The sequence below is a fragment of the Cricetulus griseus genome (assembly GCF_003668045.3).
Source record: "Cricetulus griseus strain 17A/GY chromosome 1 unlocalized genomic scaffold, alternate assembly CriGri-PICRH-1.0 chr1_1, whole genome shotgun sequence".
NCBI lineage: Eukaryota > Metazoa > Chordata > Mammalia > Rodentia > Cricetidae > Cricetulus > Cricetulus griseus.
In genome coordinates, this window is record NW_023276807.1 from 9,372,642 (window position 1) to 9,391,634 (window position 18,993).

The 18,993-nt window shown below is 46.2% G+C and overlaps 1 protein-coding gene across 1 annotated transcript; it reads left to right on the forward strand.

Moving 5' to 3' along the window:
- The first annotated feature begins 1,506 nt into the window (after positions 1–1,506).
- Positions 1,507–17,643, forward strand: Chst10 (carbohydrate sulfotransferase 10). Its single transcript, XM_035452921.1, has 5 exons — positions 1,507–1,633; positions 8,638–8,729; positions 10,799–11,033; positions 13,667–13,772; positions 15,520–17,643. The coding sequence occupies exons 1-5, from the start codon at positions 1,534–1,536 to the stop codon at positions 16,055–16,057; spliced, it is 1,071 nt and encodes a 356-aa protein (XP_035308812.1). The 5' UTR covers positions 1,507–1,533; the 3' UTR covers positions 16,058–17,643.
- The last annotated feature ends 1,350 nt before the right edge of the window (positions 17,644–18,993 follow it).

The following is an 18,993-nucleotide window of genomic DNA, read 5'->3' on the forward strand; positions in this document are numbered from 1 at the left end:
GGATGAAGGCCTCATGTCTGTGGTGAACTATGGAGGTTGAGCCACAGAGCTGGTAGCCTGAGAGCCAGCCTCAAGTCAGGCACAGGCTGAGTTTAGAAGTGGCAAGTAGTATTTTCACTCTAGCTATGCAACATTGAAGGCATGGCTAAAATGTATGTGTTGTTTCCTAGAAACTTAACAAGGCATGTCACATTTCTATGTATTCACTCTGGCAACCTTGCCTGGGGACATGCAGGAAACACTAGGCCCAATCTATAAGCACAGAAAAAAAAAATGAAGATTTTGTTTGTTTGAGTAGATCCAGTAAATGTATTTGTTTATATGAAATTTAAACTACACTGGGCTCCTATATGTGTATATAATTTGGCAGCCATACTTGGAGACCCCAGTGAAAATATACTGGGCCTCACTTGTGGCTACCTGAGAGTACCTGCAAGAAAACCCAGAGAGGTACATGCAGCGTGGGAGGTGATAAGCTCCCTGGCAAACTGTATTCAGGCAGGGATGTCAGAGAACCACTCACAAGGTCCTGTGGAAGGAGTAAGGTTTCAGATGCCGGGTTCCACTGAAGCTCTAGAATACAGATCTGGGGAATAAGGAGGGCTCTTATTTTCTGGGGCTTGGCTGAGCTATGACCCGGCAGGGCTAAGAAGCTATTTCTGAAATCCCCCTCTGTTAACAGCAGCAGACTGGAGACCAGTTCCCTTGTCTATGTTGATGGCTGACCTCACTCAGCTGGTGGAAAACAGCCCAGTTTGATCTCTTTACATGGTCTAATCCTGCCTCAAGAAGTACCACTTGACTAAAACATACTTGTTTGTCCCGCCTGCTCAGGATTGACAGTGACTTCCTGGTTACTTGTGTGTCTTTGCGGCAGAGTGTGTCTTCTGTGATAGGCTGAGGACCAAGAGATGTGCCCTACATCACTCCCAGGCCATGGCATAAAGAGCACCCACCCCAAAAGTTCTACACAGGTCCTTGAAGGCAGATGACCTGAGGCTGTGGAAGCACAGGTGTTTGTTTTTCTATTTTTTTTATTAGATTCTTTCAGTGTGCAACATCTTGTCCAGCAGTCTGCATTTTTAAACACAGTGTCTCATGATTGCCTCAGCATGGTGTCTGCACTCCAGGAATTGCCCTACGAAGATATAGTCTAGTCCTTGGCAGGCCTCCTGCTAGACCCCACCTCCTTTCAGGCCCTTCCTGGAACTTCCTGTGACATTGACCTAGGGGACGGGAATCAGGAGGCAATCTGCAGCAGCAAAATCTCCTGGATTCCAGGATGTTATTTGCTCATTTTTTATTCCCCACCACCAGGCATTTGGGAGTTGATTTAATTATAAGATAGGTCCTTCAGTAGTATTCATTAAATTTGAAATGTCAAGTCAGAATACCCACTGTAGCAAAGTAGAAATGTTCTTAGTGGTATGGGTTCTGTTAATTCAAGTCACCAGTGTTACCCTTCAGTGGCAAAGGCATCTCTCTCACTTGTGTCTTCCAGGAAGGATCATTGAATGGCGCGTGTCTGACAACATGCACCACCACTGGCTTCTACTGGCCGCATGCTTTTGGGTGATTTTCATGTTCATGGTGGCCAGCAAGTTCATCACGTTGACCTTTAAAGACCCAGATGGTAGGTATGCTTCTTGGCAGAATGGATTTATGACTGACGGAGTCCTCCTGCAACACTCTGCCGAGGCACCAAGCATAAAGGACCGCTAGCTTGACCGAGGGATACGAGTGGGCTTCCAAAGTCTTCATATAACCAAAACCAGAGGGGGGCTGGTCAGTGGCTATGCTGAGCCACTCCTGAAAAGGCTCTTTGTTTGTGGCTGAAGCCACTGTGTCACCTTTGGGATAGAGATGCTTCCTTCCTGTGAGGCCTCTGAACACCTGGCAGCAAGAAATGTCACAGTCTCTGACTCGCGTCTGAGCCCAGCTGTGGTTGCTCGGCCAGAGTGCCAGCTGTTTCACACTGGAGACCTATGATTAATGGCTGTCCTTCACATAGTGGAAGGAGGGTTGTTTAAATGTGTATTGTGAGGCTGTGTTGTAGGATTTCATCACCCTTTACTAGTCAGAGGAAGATGATGAAGTGCTAGGTTTGGTCTCGGGCAAGCTGATTCTGTTTCATGTTCTTGTCGTCTGTCAACCTACGCGGCAACATTCGCTTACAGAATAGAAACACTCCTGCTCTGACATTGCCAGCTGATGGTCTGGTTAGCGAAGGGCTGCCATGTGCCAGGAGGTGTGTGATGTTGCCCTTCGGTTCTGTGCCATTTCCTCTGGGGCCAAGTGGAGGAGCTGAGGAGAGGAGAGGGCATGGTTCATGTGGGGACAGCTCATTAGTGCTGTAGACTGGCCAGAGAAGCAGTTCCTGGGAAATGAGCACAGAGCTTTGTGCCTCCCTCTGCAGTTACACAGCTCATTAGAGCTGCGTCTCTGCCAGCAGAGTTCACCACTTAACGTCTAGTGGCTGTACCAACCTGTGACACAGTAGTTTGACCAGTTGGCTGTAGGCTCCCTCTATACCACCAAGAACTCTGGGTATGTGCCTAGCTGTTCTAAGGGCATATAACGTCCCACACGTCTCCATCCTCTCTGTCCTCACTTTAACCTACTGAGAGACAAAACCAGAAGCAGACATGGGGGATATGAGAGAAGAAGGAAACCCCTAAGTTAGCCCATGTGGTGGTTCCCCTCACCATGGTTTATATGCAGGGATAATTATAGGCACTTAACATCTGCTACCACCTGGCTGTCATCACAAGTCCCATCATCATCTTATTGAAGTTCCTGGGAGAAAGCTGATGAGGTTTGCACAGCCTGGGGAAGGGATGTTGCACTTGCTGTATTGGACATCCAGAGCCATCATGTAGTGCTTGAACCAGGGGCTCCATCGGAAGAGTGAGCTTCAAACCTCAGAGCAAGGTTGGAGTGTGAGCAGTGATCTTAGTGTCGCCGTTTGGAGTTTTTTTTTTTTTTTTTTTTTTTTTTTTTTTTTTTTTTTTTTTAGCAATGACAGCACAGTCAATGCAGTGACCTGTTGTGAAGACAGAGAATGGTTCTCATCTTGGAGGTACTTCATAGACAGCTGCCAGGCTCTGTGACCTTCTGCTAATGACACAGATAAAATTCAGATTTCTGAGATGGGAACCAGCCCCAAATGGAGAACGGCAAAAAAAAAAAAAAAAAAAAAAAAAAAAAACCAACGCTTGAGAACATGTGACTTCTACCCCTAGATATTTCTCTTAGTGAGGAAGGCCCGGCAGGGAGAGTCATGAGATTAAGTTGTTTTGTAGCTTGGTTTAGTTAAAAAACCAGGACAGTGTGTACTACTTCTCAGTGAGGCTTCTGTAAGCCATAGATAAATTATTTAAACCTGATGACACACACCTTCCACTCTTGCCACTCTGGAAGCTCTCATGCTGGGACCGACTGAGTCTGTGAGTTAGAGACCAGACAGAGCACCAGTGAGACCCCATCTCAAAAAAGCAAAACAAAAATAAGAATTAAATATGCCCTTGCATTTTTATGTTCTCTGACTGGGGCTTTTAAAGAACACCTTCCTAGTGGGTTCTGGTAAAGGTAATGTCACTATATGGGGAGGTAGCAGGATTTAGGTTCACTGCTCTCAGAAGGGCTTAGACACCAGAACTGCAAAAACTTAAGGAGACATTGAAGGTAAAAAGCCAAAAAAGAAAACTGATAATGCTTACTTAGTAGAGGTCAGAGGACAGAGGTCAGAGTTCTTGCACCATGTAAGACTCAGGAATTGAGCTAGGGTCATTGAGATTGGCAGCAGGCACCAAACCAAGCCACCTGTGGTTGAAAGAAAATGGCTCCCAAAGGGAGTGGCACTTTTGGGAGGTGTGGCTTTGTCTCTATGAGACCAATTGGGTGTTTGAGATAGGCAAAGTAACACAGTTTCACCGAGCTGAACAATTGCAACATAAAAGAATGCAACATGTCTTTGCACCATTAAACAAATGTTCCACAGCATAAACAAATGTAACACATCTTAAATTAATATTCCACAACACTATAAACCAGCCCCAACTAAATGTTTTCCTTTGTAAGAGTTGCTGTGGTCATGGTGTCTCTTCACAGCAATAGAAACCCTAAATAAGACACCTCCTTGCTGGCCTCACCTTCAAGATTTTAACTGGGACAAAAACTTTTTAGCACAGCTCACCAAACAGCTCTGTCTTAAGACTAATGATAGACAGTTCCTCTACACTCTGACATTTGGAGTGGCCATATAGCCTACTCTTGAATGCCTTCAGAGCCAGGCCTGGCCCCGTTAGCCTCCATTTACCCCAACATGAAATTCAGGGGGAATACTGTCACCCCAAAATATCTTGTAAACTAAGATATCACAAGGATCCCTTGCTATCATAGAGCTTAAAGTATGAGTTCCCTGTCATGACTCAGAGCATATGTCCTTGTCTTCAAAGTATCTGGTCAGATCATTGTCCATCAACTTCATTCTTCATTCTTATTTCTGAGTGGATTTGTGCATTCAATATCTTGCCAGTCTAAGTGATTAGGACTGAATGAAGAATTTGGAAGTTAAGTACATAGTACTGACCCAAGACATCAAAGAGGACACTGGGCTGGGGGTGCTACAGGCATCTCTTCTTCTCCACCCTGAATCCCTCTGCAACTCCCTGTTAAAGGACACCCTCTCAGTCACTGGTAGACTGCGAAATATCAGAGGTGCCTGTGAACTCCTGGACTGTTATCTAATTGTGACATTTATTTTTTATGCATTCAAACCATGTTGGCTTTTGAACCAAGGGCCACACATGAGTATAATTGCAAGGAGGTGACTTACAGCCCAGTGGTCCCCAGAGCGAAATTGCTTGCTGGATGGTCCTTGGACATGGTGTTCAGGAAACACGATAACATGGCTAGATGCCCTTGGGTTATTCTTCCTGCTGGCTCTCTTCTCTTGGAGCTGGATCACTGGTGTGGAATCCCAGCCACATTGTGTAGGTGTTTTCTTCATGCCTACTTGTCCGTCATGATTTCCCTGGCCACCTCAGCTGAGCCAAGAGCTCATCTGTCCTGTGTGTCCTAACCTACTGTGCGTCCATGCTTGCTGCTTTTGACGCCACTGTGGTTTATGTCAGCTCAGCAGTAAAGCCACATTGATATTTGTACAATGATCTATTCTTAGTAAATTTCTTTTCTGCTGAACAAAAATCAGGTGTTAATAACCAGATTGTATCAAAGAAAATAAATCCAACCCAGTGATAGGTATTTAGTGGCATGATTTGTCAAGATTTGAAATAAGAAACAACCCTTCCATTGGTCTGTGATATTTGTACACATAATTTTCTTTCATCTGTCGGGCTTGCTCTTTCAGTCAGTCTTTGGCCTGATTGCAGCTCCTCGGGTTGCTTCTCAGTGGCTGACAGGCAGACCCCATGACTTTGGATTATCTCTGCCCGCTGCCCATAGCATAGGTTTGGAACTGAGCTGTGAGGCAGAAGGCAGCATCATTACATAGCACAGAAGGCAGCTAGGGAACAATTGTGGCCACTTTTAGAAAAGCAAAGCAAAGTGGTACTCTATTCACAATTGTAGACATTTTCTACAAACCCCTAACTGTTAGCAATCATAATCTTAGACATGAAGATGCCCAACTATGCCTTGAGGATTGCAGCCCTTCACCCTGAAGCTGGAGACTTGCTTCTGAGGGGCAGAGTGGAGAGAGGGACTGACCTCTGGTCATAGTAGTGATGCTAGTGGCTGCTGAAGAGAATTCCCCTCCAGCAGAAGGGCAGAAAGCAAACACTAGGCCAATCTGCTTCCTCCTCTGTCTGTAGTCAGGTAGGGTTGGGTTAGCTGGAGAGAGACTCCAGGAGCCTAAAATCATGAAAATGTTCACACCAAGGTAGTGACTGACAGGCTAGCTGGTCCTGGGGCGGGGGGGGGGGGCGTGAAATGTTCCTTGGTAACCATGGCCTTCTATGTGCTCTGAGCCTGGGAAATACATTGTTTCCCAGAAGTTAGCAGCAAGTCGGTTATTCAGCATTCAGCACACATTTCTTTCTACCCAGAATGTAAGGAAACACAGGTTTCACAAATCCGTTTAGCATGTCAACACCCAAAGGTGACAGGGTGAGTCAGTGGCGATTGGACAAGTCAGTGTAGTTGTCAAAGCCCCCTTCAGTGCAGCTAGGAACGCTGGGGTGGGTGGTTACATGACTTCATCTGCCAAACAGCATACTCTATCCTACGGTAGTCTCAGAACAGCTTGTTCATGTAGCTCCAGCCAGGTTTGCACTTTTACTCAAATGTAGACAAAGAGGAAGATGGCTGTGGGGTTCATGAAGCAGGGACTGCAGTAGAGCCCAGTAACTGAGGCATGGGAGCAGAGTGGTATTAGTGCACAGTAGGGTGCCTTCTTTCTCATGGTGCAGAAGAGAACCAAAGCAGAGTAGACAGACACTGTGTGCTGTAGGGAGGCAGCTATTCAACAGCCTGACTGGATGAGCTCAGGGAGGCGCTGAAGTTAAGAGCACTGACTGCTCTTCCACAGGACCCAGGTTCTATTCCCAACACCCACATGGCAGCTCACACCTGTCTGTAACTCCCAGTTCTTCTGGCCTCTGTGGGTACCAGGCACATATGTGGTACAGATAACACGTGTAGGCAAAATGTTCACACAAAGTAAAATCAAATAAAAATAAAAATAATCAAATAAATTTTAAAAACAGACCACCTCAGTCTTGAGGTGGTCTGGGGCTATAGTAAAGCAGGCAACATATAGGCATCACTGAACCAAGTCGGGGGACATTTTTATTACATGAAGTCATAGTTTTATATATTTTGTGTCATTTTATTGTATATGTGTGTTTCTGTGAGAAATTGAAAGTACGTTTATTTCCATAAAGTGATAGATTATGTCCAGACTCTACTTGAAAGGTTTCTACAAAATCTGTTGTTTTGCTCCCCGAGTGGCTTGTAAACTGTCCTGTAGTCTGACTTATAGTCACATGACTTCTGGCATGAACATGGAAACTAGCCTGACTGCTGAAGTTTTGTTTTTTAATGTAAATTAAATTTTTTCGGGAGTGGGGTTTCTGGAGAGTGACATGCCCTTGTAAAAAATACCACTGAAGAACTGGAGAGCTGACTCAGTGGGTAAGAGCATTGGCTAGAGGACCCAGGTTTCGTTCCTGGAACTCTCGTGGCAGCTCACAACCATCTGTAACTCCAGTTCCAGGGGATCCAGTGCCCCCTTCTGGCCTCCCCAGGCATCAGGAATACACACGGTACACAGACATACATTCAGGCAGAGTAACCATACATATAATTTTCTTTCTTTCTTTCTTTCTTTCTTTCTTTCTTTCTTTCTTCCTTCCTTCCTTCCTTCCTTCCTTCCTTCCTTCCTTCCTTTCTTTTTTAAGAAAAAGAAGTAGCATAGGAGTGGTAGACCTTGTGTTCCATTTGCCATATGTCCTCATAAGATAATTGTTTACAGGGCTACACAGCAGTTGGGATACTGACACAGATATGGCCCAGGTGTAGAACACCTCTGTCACTGTGAAGGTCCATCATGTCACCCTTGGTGATTATTGTCTTTTGGTTCTGGTTTGGATTTTTTTTTTTTTTTTTTTTGGTTTTTGGTTTTTTGAAACAGGGTCTCTCTGTGGCTTTGGAGGCTGTCCTGGAACTCACTCTGTAGACCAGGATGGTCTCGAACTCACAGAGATCCGCCTGCCTCTGCCTCCCGAGTGCTGGGATTAAAGGCGTGAGCCACCAAAGCCCAGCTGGGTACTGCCTGAGCGGATTCCGACAGGTAACAGAGGCAGGCCAGCATAATGCCTGAACCTTTCAATTGGTATGTGGGTTTTTGTTTGAACATAAATGTTTACTTCTCTGTAATAAGTGCTAGGAAACACGATTGTTGGGTCTTGTTACCATATTGTTTTTGTTTTTTCCTCAAGAAAATTACCAGACCCTTTTCCAGAGTAGTTATTCTGTATTTCATTTCTGCAGCATTGTATCCATGGCCAGGTTTCTCCACATTGCAGCGTTTGGTGTAGCCCCTGGTTCTTTCTCACATGGTCTGAGGGGTCTGTGGTGCTGTCTCCCTGTGATTGTGATTTGCATTTGCCTCCTGGCCGGTGATGGTAAGGTGGCTCTGCCTATCTTGATCTTTGCAGATCGTCTTGTTTATTTATAGTTTCCTAAGTGCTGCATCTGTTGATTTCCTTATGCCTTCTAGATGCATACTCTCTGTGGAGTGTGAGGCTTGCAAACGGATTCTCCCAGCCCACAGCTTCTGTTTTCCTCCCCTTCAAATGACCTTTTATAAAAAACAGGTCTTGAGCTTTGATGAGGTTCAGTGTTCTAAGGATTTTTGCCCTGTTCTTCTTTTGAGTTGTGTGGCTTTGTGTTTTACAGTGTGAGGACTAGGTAATGGCTCATTCTGTCTGTTGAGGTTCACTGACTCTATCTCCCTTTCTTAAATAGACTGACTTCCCCCCAGGTGGGTTGCCTTTACTGAAAGCCTTTGGGGAATGGCTGGGTGGGTGCAGCCTTTCCTGGAGTGGCATTCCATCCCACCATTGTCTGTATCCAGTGCTCTGTACAAAGCTGTCTGAATCACTTGTCTTCCAGGGTATAGTGCCAAACAGGAGTTTGTGTCCCTGACCACCATGCCAGAAGCAGGGAAGCTAAGAGGAGAAAAGCATCTTCCTGAGGATACAAAGGTGAGCACAAGCCCTGTCCGTCTGACAGGGACACTGCTTTTCTTAAGGTACACTGCACAGTGACCTTGTCACATGGGAGCAGCTTTCCCCAGAGGCTCTCATGGGTTCCCACCTATGCCATGCAGCCTGACTTATAGTGCAGGGTGAGAATCCCTAATCTGAAAATCAAATATATGAAAACCACACGGTCTGAAATTATTTGAGTGCCAACATGGTACCACAGTGGAAATTTCCACGCTATGAAACTTTGTTTTATGCATCAAATCACTTAAAACTATTCTATTATTGCTAGGGCTATTGCTTAATGCTGTCCTCCTACCTAACACATAGAATGCCCTGCATTCAATCCCTTCCAATCATATAAAATTTCCTTCAGATGTATATAGAACATATATGAAATTCAGGTTTGGACTGGAGTCCCTGTGATCTCTTTTTGTGAATAGAAATATTACAAAATCCAAAAGAAGTTCCAAATCCAACGCATTTCTTTTCCTAAGCATTTTGAATAAGGAATAACAAGGGTTATTCAAGCTGGAGTTCCTTGGATTTGTGTGTTTCCACCCATCGTTTTAGCTTGACCTCGGTGAGGCCAGTGGTCTTCTGTGCTGCATCCCTCATCATGGGTCCTCTGTCAGTGTTGGTTATGCTGAATCCCTTCCTGGTGGATGGAATGTTGACTTCATTGGGGGAATGGAGTATGTTGAATAGGATCAGGAAGAAACTGAGTATGTGAAAAGATTTTTGACACAGAGTGGAATTTTGGAGTGAGAGGGAACATGGGACCAGTCTCCAAACTGTTGGATGAGCTACTGAACCCAGGGCAAAGGAGAGGCCCCCAGATGGCACGGCAGATAAGAGGCTCAGTCTAGGCAGTCAGCTTCCATGGAGTCCTCGATGCCTGGGTACTGACTCCATATATTCCCCTACAGGGCTACTTTCACACATAACTCTCTTTGTTCCCTGTCCAAGGACAGGGATATATTCAGGAAGGTTGCTCCCTTTGGTCCTCATGCTGGGTCTGGAAGGTCACAATTGTGACTGAGGGGATGAAGTATCCACCACTAATGATGTTTGTCAGTCTGGGACTAGCCTAGGGAAAAGATTGGGTGCTGCCGGGTTCACAGAGTGAATGTGCCAATTAGAACCCAGTAAGAACAGAGACACTAGTCAGAGCAGGTGGCCATGGTGGCTTCTTGTCAACAAGACATTCATGTGGCAAACACCAGGTCTATAAAGCTCTTCTGAGATAACCCAAGGGGCATCGTTAATAGAAAATATTGAAATAGAGGGCAGGCAACCTGTTTGCAAAGCAGTTCAAGACAAGGGCCCGACTGAGGAGATATCACATCTGGGGGAAAGAGAGCTTACCCTGTAGTGGTCCCTTGCTATTTCAAGATGCCTCTTGGGGAACATACACCTTCCGGGGCAGATCCCCAAATACTATATCCACATTCATGCACACACCCAAGTCATGATCAGAAGGGTTGCTGCAAACTAATCCACATGTTACTGCTCATTCTGCCCTGTCCATGCCACTCTGCTCTTCCTGTTTAGCACCCCTCTCCCCCATACATATACCAACTGTGCTCATGTGCACACATGCACACACACTCAGCTAAGGCTCTTTTGGGTAGCCCCAGTCACACACCCAGCCAAGACTTAGTAGCTATGGAAGGAATGGTCCTCCTAGCCTTCAGAGCCATGGAAGATGGGGGTGAGCTTGAGTCCTAGACTCAAGAAGAACATCCTAGGGATGTTCTTCCAGTCTGTGAAGCCCTCTACACCACCTCTTCTCTTGGAACTCCAGCTTTCTCATCTTTTCAGTTTATCAAGTCAGCCTTTTAGGAAAGTCACAGGAACCAAGTGGACATCTGTTTTCCTGGCCACATGTTCCCATCCATCTTTAGAACTCAGTGAGTCTGTGATGAGGGGGCTGAGAAGGGCCCTGTGAAGTGGCAGGAAATGGTAGTTGTCACTCTAGAAATGGAAAGAAAGCAAGAGAATGGGGACTTCAGAGGTTCTCTCCTGTTTCATACCCATGTTCCCTCTTCTATCCCTCTCTCCGACAGCCAACTGGGAGGATGCTCTCTGATGGCCGTCCTGACCAGCCCCCGGTTTATCTGGAACGGCTGGAGCTCATCAGAAATGCCTGCCAGGAAGAGGCCCTGAGGAACCTCTCACACACTGAGGTCTCTAAGTTTGTCCTTGATCGAATATTTGTCTGTGACAAGCACAAGATTCTTTTCTGTCAGACTCCCAAAGTGGGCAACACCCAGTGGAAGAAAGTGCTGATTGTCCTAAATGGTAAGTGTGGCATCTGGGGAATGTCCCCCTGGGATGGGTAAAGGTGGCATCAAAGGAGAGGATGGTTCCTTCCAAAAAGACCCACAATCTTCTGAAAGTTCTCTTTAAAAGCTGGTGGTGTTAACTTCTTTGTTTCATTTTTACAGTGCTGGGCATGGACTTCAGGCCTGTGTGTGTGCTAGGCAAACATTCTACAACTAAGCTACAACCCCAGCCAGCCACTGGTTGGTGGCTCTGAGATATTTTGGTCACAGAACCAAGGTCAGGATTTCCTGGGGTTTCACAGATATAACTTATCATCTTTACTCAACTTCTCCACCCCCATTAGGCCTTCTTTTTCATGGCTTGTGTGATGAGTACTTCCAGGCCACAATACTCCCTGAGGTATTCTGTAGTCAACGGGCCACTGCCAGAGCCTGGGAGGAGACTCCAGCCTCCTGAGCCTCAGGCAGCTTCCCTTGTAGACCAAGTCTTCTGTGCTGCCTGTGTAGACAGAAACTGTGCCTTGTTTTCTTGTGTAGACATAAAGCATTAAGTTAGCTTGCTTCAGAAAATCCAATGTTTACTGGGGTAAAAATTAAATCTTAGAAAAATGAGTTCATACACTATGGTTTTGATTATTCACTGCTCTGTTTAGTCACTGGGTTTATTTAAATCCTAATTAGTTTAAACTGACCTAAAATAATTAATAGCCTCTGTCTGTTAAAATTCAGCTCTAACTGGCTGAGTTCCAACAAACAGCATTGGGACTTCTGGTCAGAAATCATACCCTGGCTACCTTGGGACTGATTCTTGTGGTTCAGCATCTTGCCCACAGATCCCAAGCCTACTCTTTGTAATACTGGCCAGTGTTGGCTGCCACTTGCCCTTTCTCTAGGCCAGTTGGAGGGCAAAAAAGACAAGACTTCATCTTCTGGATACAGTTAATGTGCTCCTGAAGTAATATGCCAGTGTGCTGGATTTTTGAACAGGAGATCAAGGCTACAAATCAAAATGAAAACAAAGCATACAAAAAAGGGCTCACAAATGGGCCGTGGCAGTGGAGAGCACCTTAACTCACAACAGTGGGATGAAATAAAAGTAAGCTACGTGAATGTGTGTATCAGAACCCCTCTTCTCTGACATTTCTAGGAGTCACAGCTCATGACAAACTTGCTGTGTTAGTCAGAATTGTGGACTATGTTTTTATGTATCAGTTATAAATGATTTAAATTGGAAACAAGGAACCCGCTCGACATCAACACCCATAAAATGTTTATTAAGAACAAAAAATTAAACTTATTTTAGGAAGGCTTTTATTGTCCAACCCATTACTTGCTTTAGTAGAGAAAGTCAGCTTGTTTACTTCTAAAACAATGTGTATTTGTTTTAAATCTTTTTTCCTACAAAAAGAAAAGAAAAAAGAAGCAAAAGCAAAAAGGTTTTATTGTAGATGTGTGAGAGAGAACAGCCAGAGGCCTCTGGAAGAGTCCAGAGCACAGAGCTGTAGACTGAACATGGCCAACAGACTGGGCCTGGCCATGAGAGAGGCAGGGGCAGGGCAGAGGTATGGGGGCTTTGGCAAAGAGAGGGAGACAAAGAGAGCCAAGGGATAAGGAAATTGAGTAGCTGGGTGGTGGGGGAGGGGGAGCCCATGAGCTGGAGAAGTTTAGGAAAGGAGAGGAGGTGAAAAGGGCTAGGATGCCAGCATGGACCCTTAAATGTGTAACAGGTACTTGTAACACTAAGGGAGCCTGGAGCCCAGCGTGGGCTTTGGTCGGCTAATAGACACCACAGACAGCCATTTCTCCCTTCTGCCAGAGATAAGGGAAATGGCTCCTTTTGGTAGTATGGAGGAAGTACTACACAAGTCCCTGCAGAAAGCTGGCTTTCTTGTAACTGCTTGGTCAGATGTGCTAACCAGGGCACATTTCAGCTCTCTGGACTAGCCCACAAGTCGTTGGAGGAGAAATGAATGACTAAGTCAAGGCTGGGCCTCTTGCACAAGTGACCCAGGAAAGTTTCCTCCTTGTGGGGACTCAAAGCTTGTGGTGTAAAAGCTATAGTTCGCAGAAGCTGGCAGAGCCCACAGGGTCTCATCACTGTCGTTTCCATTTGTCTACACTGGAAAAAGAAAAGTCTGTCCAGCCCCCAGGTCCCCTGCGAACCTGGTCCCTTCTTCGGGTGTGTCCTCCTTGCCTCCAATCCCTGAATTTAGCCAGGGTTTTTTTTGCCATGTGGGCTGCCATGGCATTCTGTGAGAAACACCATTGGTCTAATAGTGTTTGCTGTGCTGCAAGAGCACAGTCTGCCATGGAGACGAGGACCTGGCAGTGCTGTGAGCATTTGTGGACACTGTTCTGCATGCCATGCCCCTCCAACACCCCTGCCCTCTCAGAGGAGAACAAGCTGTTGTTTTAGGGAAGATGTAGCCTCTAGGTACAGTGCCAGCGTGTTCATTCTGTTTCTAAGGTGTTAGTTCAATATATATATATTCCTTCTGTTAATCCCTCAGCAGGGGCAGCTGGAATCTAAAGGTTCACAGGTGGACATTGAAGATAGGCTTCTCGGGTGTGGTGGGAGACTACATGGGTGGGCACCTCTAAGATTCATACTGAGGAGGTTCACAAACCTTCTCCTCTTGTTTCCCCCAGGAGCGTTTTCTTCCATTGAAGAGATCCCTGAAAATGTGGTCCATGATCATGAGAAAAATGGCCTTCCACGTCTCTCCTCCTTCAGCAAAACAGGAATTCAGAAGAGGTAAGGACAGCTTTGGCTGAGGGGAAGAGGAAGGGCAACTCTTCCAGCGAAGCTCCAGGCTCAGTTTGTACTTGCAGTGTGATCCACTTGGCTCCCAGCTGTTTTGTGTTGGCATACAGCGGCCAATGGTGACCTGACTGTGTCCTGCTCACTGCAACTCAGCAGTCCTCCTGAGAATTTCAGAAGACCTTTTCAACCTTGTCACAAAAGGTCTTTGAAGTTTGTATCAGCTTATTGCCAAAGTTGTTTGGATTTTGTTAAGTTTTATGGATTCTTTACCAAATAGGATCTTTTCTTCATTATAAAGAAAGTATTGCACTTTCCCAAGACACCAGGCCCACTTCTGTGCATACTTCCCTCTGGAGTTGTCGGGTGAGCAGATCCCATTGCAGGAGGTGCAGTCCACATTCTCCCTTGACTGTGGCAGTGGTAGAGTCGGCAGCTAATGAGTGAGACAGTTCTCCAATTTTAGCCACACTGAAGGGGTCAGAATCAAGAGCTGCTGCCCTTCCGCATCAGGTAGAGCCTGGATTTGGCCCTCCCTGGCTTTGCAACCTTTTTTTGGGGGGGGGGGGTTTGTTTGTTTGTTTGTTTGTTTGTTTGTTTGTTTTCATTGCTTCTGGCCTTGGGTAACGTAGTCACTACAACTCTGAAATTTTTGTCAGATGTCTTCCTGGGTGTGGACTGTCCCACTGAGCTCTAAGCTCCGCTTCATGGCCTTTGTGAGGTTCCATGAATTACATAGGCAGACCAGGGACAACAGTTTCTGGCTTTCGGGTAAGCTCACTGTAGGTGCAGTGTTGCCACAGATAAAGGTCATCATGCCAGTCCTGTTAGCATCAGTACCATCACCAGCCCTTCAAGCTGGCGCCCCTGCTCGGCAGCTTGCCCAGGCTGCCTTTCCTGTTGGAAGTGTACAGATAGCTTCCTGTTCCCTCATCCCATTCTTTATTCTTACTTTGGTGGCAGCTTGGGGTGCAATTTTAAAGCTGTGCCCATAAAATAAATCTCTGGCCTCGGTTAACACCGACTCACAGTTCTAGCCCTGATGATTTCCTGCCCAGGAAAAAAGAAAACTTGTAAAAGTTTTGAAATTTTGAATTAGCCAAATGAGACAAACCCTTGATCAAACAGTTTCACATCTGTCCCAGAGGATGAACGCTAGGGCTCTGAGCAGGTATAGAGCAATTCGGGCTTCCTTCCTTCCTTCCTTCCTTTCCTTTCCTTTCCTTTCCTTTCCTTTCCTTTCCTTTCCTTTCCTTTCCTTTCCTTTCCTTTCCTTTCCTTTCTTCTCCCCTCTCCCTTCCTTCCTTACTTTCCTTCCTTCTTTGTTTCTTTCTAATGTGCTCACACTTTTTTTTTCCAGATCTATTTATTTTATGTATATGGTACTCTATCTGCATATACACCTGCATGCCAACAGAGGGCATCAGACCCCGTTATAGATGGCTGTGAGCCACCATGTGGTTACTGGGAGTTGAATTCAGCACCACTGGAAGTGCTCTATGTTAAGCCAGTGCTCTTAACCTCTGAAAGAGTCATCTCTTCAGTCCCAGTTCAGGTTTTCTAAGTCTCTGTTTCCTCACCTGTAGAATGGGTTGCTAGCAATGTTCAGGTCACAGTACACAGTGTGCACTGCGAGGTGGACACAGTTTGCACAGGGCCCAGCCTGGTATTGCTTCTTCTCCTCCCCTTTCTACCCACTCAGAGCATCAGTTTTGTCTCTTATTTTATTTTCTTTCCTCAGGTTGAAAACATACTTCAAGTTTTTTATTGTAAGAGATCCCTTCGAAAGACTGATTTCTGCCTTTAAGGATAAATTTCTTCATAATCCCCGCTTTGAGCCTTGGTACAGGCATGATATTGCTCCTGGCATTATTAGGAAGTACAGGAAGAACCGGACAGAGACCCGGGGCATCCAGTTTGAAGATTTTGTGCGCTATCTGGGTGATCCAAACCGCAGGTGGTTAGACCTTCAGTTTGGGGATCATATCATCCATTGGGTGACCTACGTAGAACTCTGTGCACCCTGTGAGATAAAGTACAGTGTGATCGGACACCACGAGACCCTGGAAGAGGATGCCCCGTACATCCTGAAAGAAGCTGGCATAGACCACCTGGTGTCTTACCCCACCATCCCTCCAGGCATCACCTTGTACAATAGAACTAAAGTGGAACACTACTTCCTGGGCATCAGCAAACGAGACATCCGGCGCCTGTATGCACGTTTTGAAGGAGACTTTAAGCTCTTTGGGTATCAGAAGCCAGAGTTTTTGCTAAATTAATGCATAGGACCCTTGAATTGTTGCTAGATCAGGGGCTGACTAGATGGAGGTCTGAGCACAGAAATGAGACTTCTTTCCATCATTCCCTGTGGTTCCGTGAACAGATGATGTTGGGCTCTGATTATCTTAGCTTGGATGTCAGATGCTCTGAGCCCCTCCCCCAACCTGAGTCATTAGGAGTCACTAGCCATCACTCCCATGAGAGGTTAGGAAAGACTGTTTGCAGACTGGTGGGCAGACCCAGAGGAGACAGTGTTAGGAGCTGTTCCCTTCAGTGTCACACTGGCATTGCCAGCTAACCAGTGGCCGGGAGGTATCACCTGTGACTTGTGGGTTGTATAGACTCAGCACTTTGAAGAGAGATGGAGATGCTAAATGGCTGCAAAAGTTTCTGGGGCCTGTGCAGACTCAAATCTAAGTCAGAATGATACCTCTTTCTTCCATCTTGGCATACCTATAATCGCAGATGCAGATCATGTATGCTCCTGGAGCTTGAGGTCCTGTGACATTTGCTGTTGGTACTCACAGAATTGTTTGAGCAATCTGTGCTTTCAAGATCCAGGCTAGCCCAAATTTTAAGACATCTGACCCTGCAAGCACCTGCTTCATTCTGCAGAAGAGATACCCTTCTGGAAAGTGAGGGGGTATGTAGGGACATCTTTGGAGACTTGGAACTTGTCACAGGGGAGAAAGAACTGGACGGTCCTGGAAACTCAGGCTGCTGTGAAATTGGGTACCGTTTGTCTTGGCTCCTGCTTTTGTCTTAGACTGCCCTTGGAGTGAGCAGTAGGGGCTTTTTCACCGGTCTCCTCCACAAGCCTCACTGTCCTGAGAGGGGAGAAAAGACAAAGCATTTCCAATGGATAGATACTGACGACAAGCAGGCACGCCATGCCAGCATTGCAGAACCCAGTCCTATTTACACACTGCCATGTCAGTCCACGTCGACAGACAGGATCCTCCAGCCCTGGTTCTTAACAGTGCCGCCATTCTGGACTGAAAGACCCCCAAGTTGGATAATCAGATTCATCAGCAATAAAGTCTTGGGTGAGGCCAGTTCTGGCAACATGCCATCCAGGCATTGAGGCCAGCCCAGGCAAGAAGAAAGCCACAACAGCCATGTCAGCTGCCAACCAGTAGCAAAATACAGCTAAAGATGACAGAATGGTCTGCCTGAGGGAGTCCCAGGCACACACATCTGCCCAGGGTTGGGAGAAATTGTGATAGCTTTTCCTAAGGGCCACAGCCCTCCTCTCAAAAAGCTTCCTGAACATGTAAATGTGAAAGTCAAATAAAATTTAAAATATGTGCCAAATCTGACCAGTGGAGGGGGCGCTCCAGGGCTCCAGGTAACTCCTGAGGGCTGAGGGCTCAGACCAGGGATGGGGCTGTGGACTGGAATGAGGCTTGGCCTTTCCTGGTCGACCAAGATGCCAAGAACGTGACATTGGGTTATTTTTAAATGAAGTTTTAGCAAAGCCTTCATGAAATCACTTTGGACCTAAACTGCTGATCGTGACCTCTTTTCTGTGTTTGACAAACAACGGTGTTAATATTGTGTGTGAGGTTAAGGCCTTCAAGGTAGTCTTGATTAAAGCAGCGTTTTCTCTCATGTGGCTGACTGGGTTGGTTTGGTTTTTCCCTTTCCCTCCTTTCTGGCATTCTGGTCATTTTCCTAACATACTTTGCCAAATAAGTATTTCTCCAGCAGTATGTCTGGAACAGGTCACATCCACACACCAGATCCTAGACATCCAGTATCCCTGGAGTGGTTCAGCCTGATACCATTCTCCCAAGGTCTTCGAAGGCCCTTCTTGTCTTCAAAATCACATTCCTCTTCCTCTTCATTCACAGTCCTCTGCCCCGTGTCCCTTGAACTACTGCCAAATTCATTACAACTGGGGCTTCGGTTGCTCTGCTCCCCATGCTGTTGCTGAGGGAGCGTTATACTGCCAAGCCTGGCCTCAGCCTTCTCATCAGCCTGCTTGAGCTGACACTGGGTCTTGTGGCTCAGAAACCACCCTTTGTAGGGAGGGAGCAGCAGAGCCACTTTCTAGACTCATTGGGTGGTAGAGTCAGCACCATGGCTCTGCAGAATACACCTATCAGCCTTTGGGCTTGATCTTTCACTTTCAGCTTCAAGCTCTGGAAGTTGCATCCAAAAGACTTCCAGGTCCTGGTCCTGCCCTCTGGAACTGGCAGCCTCACCCAGTGTCCTTGAGGATATAGGAAGAGAAGCAGCTCCGATCTTCAAATAGCCTGTGGAACCCTATTTTTCTCAATGCATATCACGTGTTTGCAGCCTGCCTTCCCTTTTGCCTGATTTTCTCTTCTTCCTTTGGGGCTAGCAGGCAGTGTTCTGCTGGCATACTCTCATCTCTCTTCCTGGCCTCTGTATTAGAGTTCTCTAGAGGAACAGAACTGATAAAATGAATGGAATCACTCACACACTCATGGGATTTACTAGAATAGCTTACAAGCTGTGGTCTAACTAGTCCAACAGTGGTTGTATTTCCAATACAAGGTCCAGTAGTTGTTCAGTACATGAGGCTGGATGTCTCAGCTGATCTTCAGGCTATACCGGAATCCCAAAGAAGTAAGCTCTAATGCCATTGAAGCAAGCAAAGAGCAAAAGCTTCCTTCTTCCATGTCCTTTCCATAAGCTGCCAGCAGAAGGTGTGGCCCAGATTAAAGATGGATCTTCCCACCTCAAAAGATCGGAATTAAAAGTCTGTCTTCCCACTTAAAATTATTTAATTAAAAAAATACCCTTCAGCCAGGCGTTGGTGGCACACACCTTTAATCCCAGCACTGGGGAGGCAGAGGCAGGTGGATCTCTAAGTTCCAGGCCAGCCTGGTCTACAGAGGGAGTGCCAGGATAGGCTCCAAAGCTACACAGAGAAACCCTGTCTAGAAAAACAAAAAACAAACAAGCA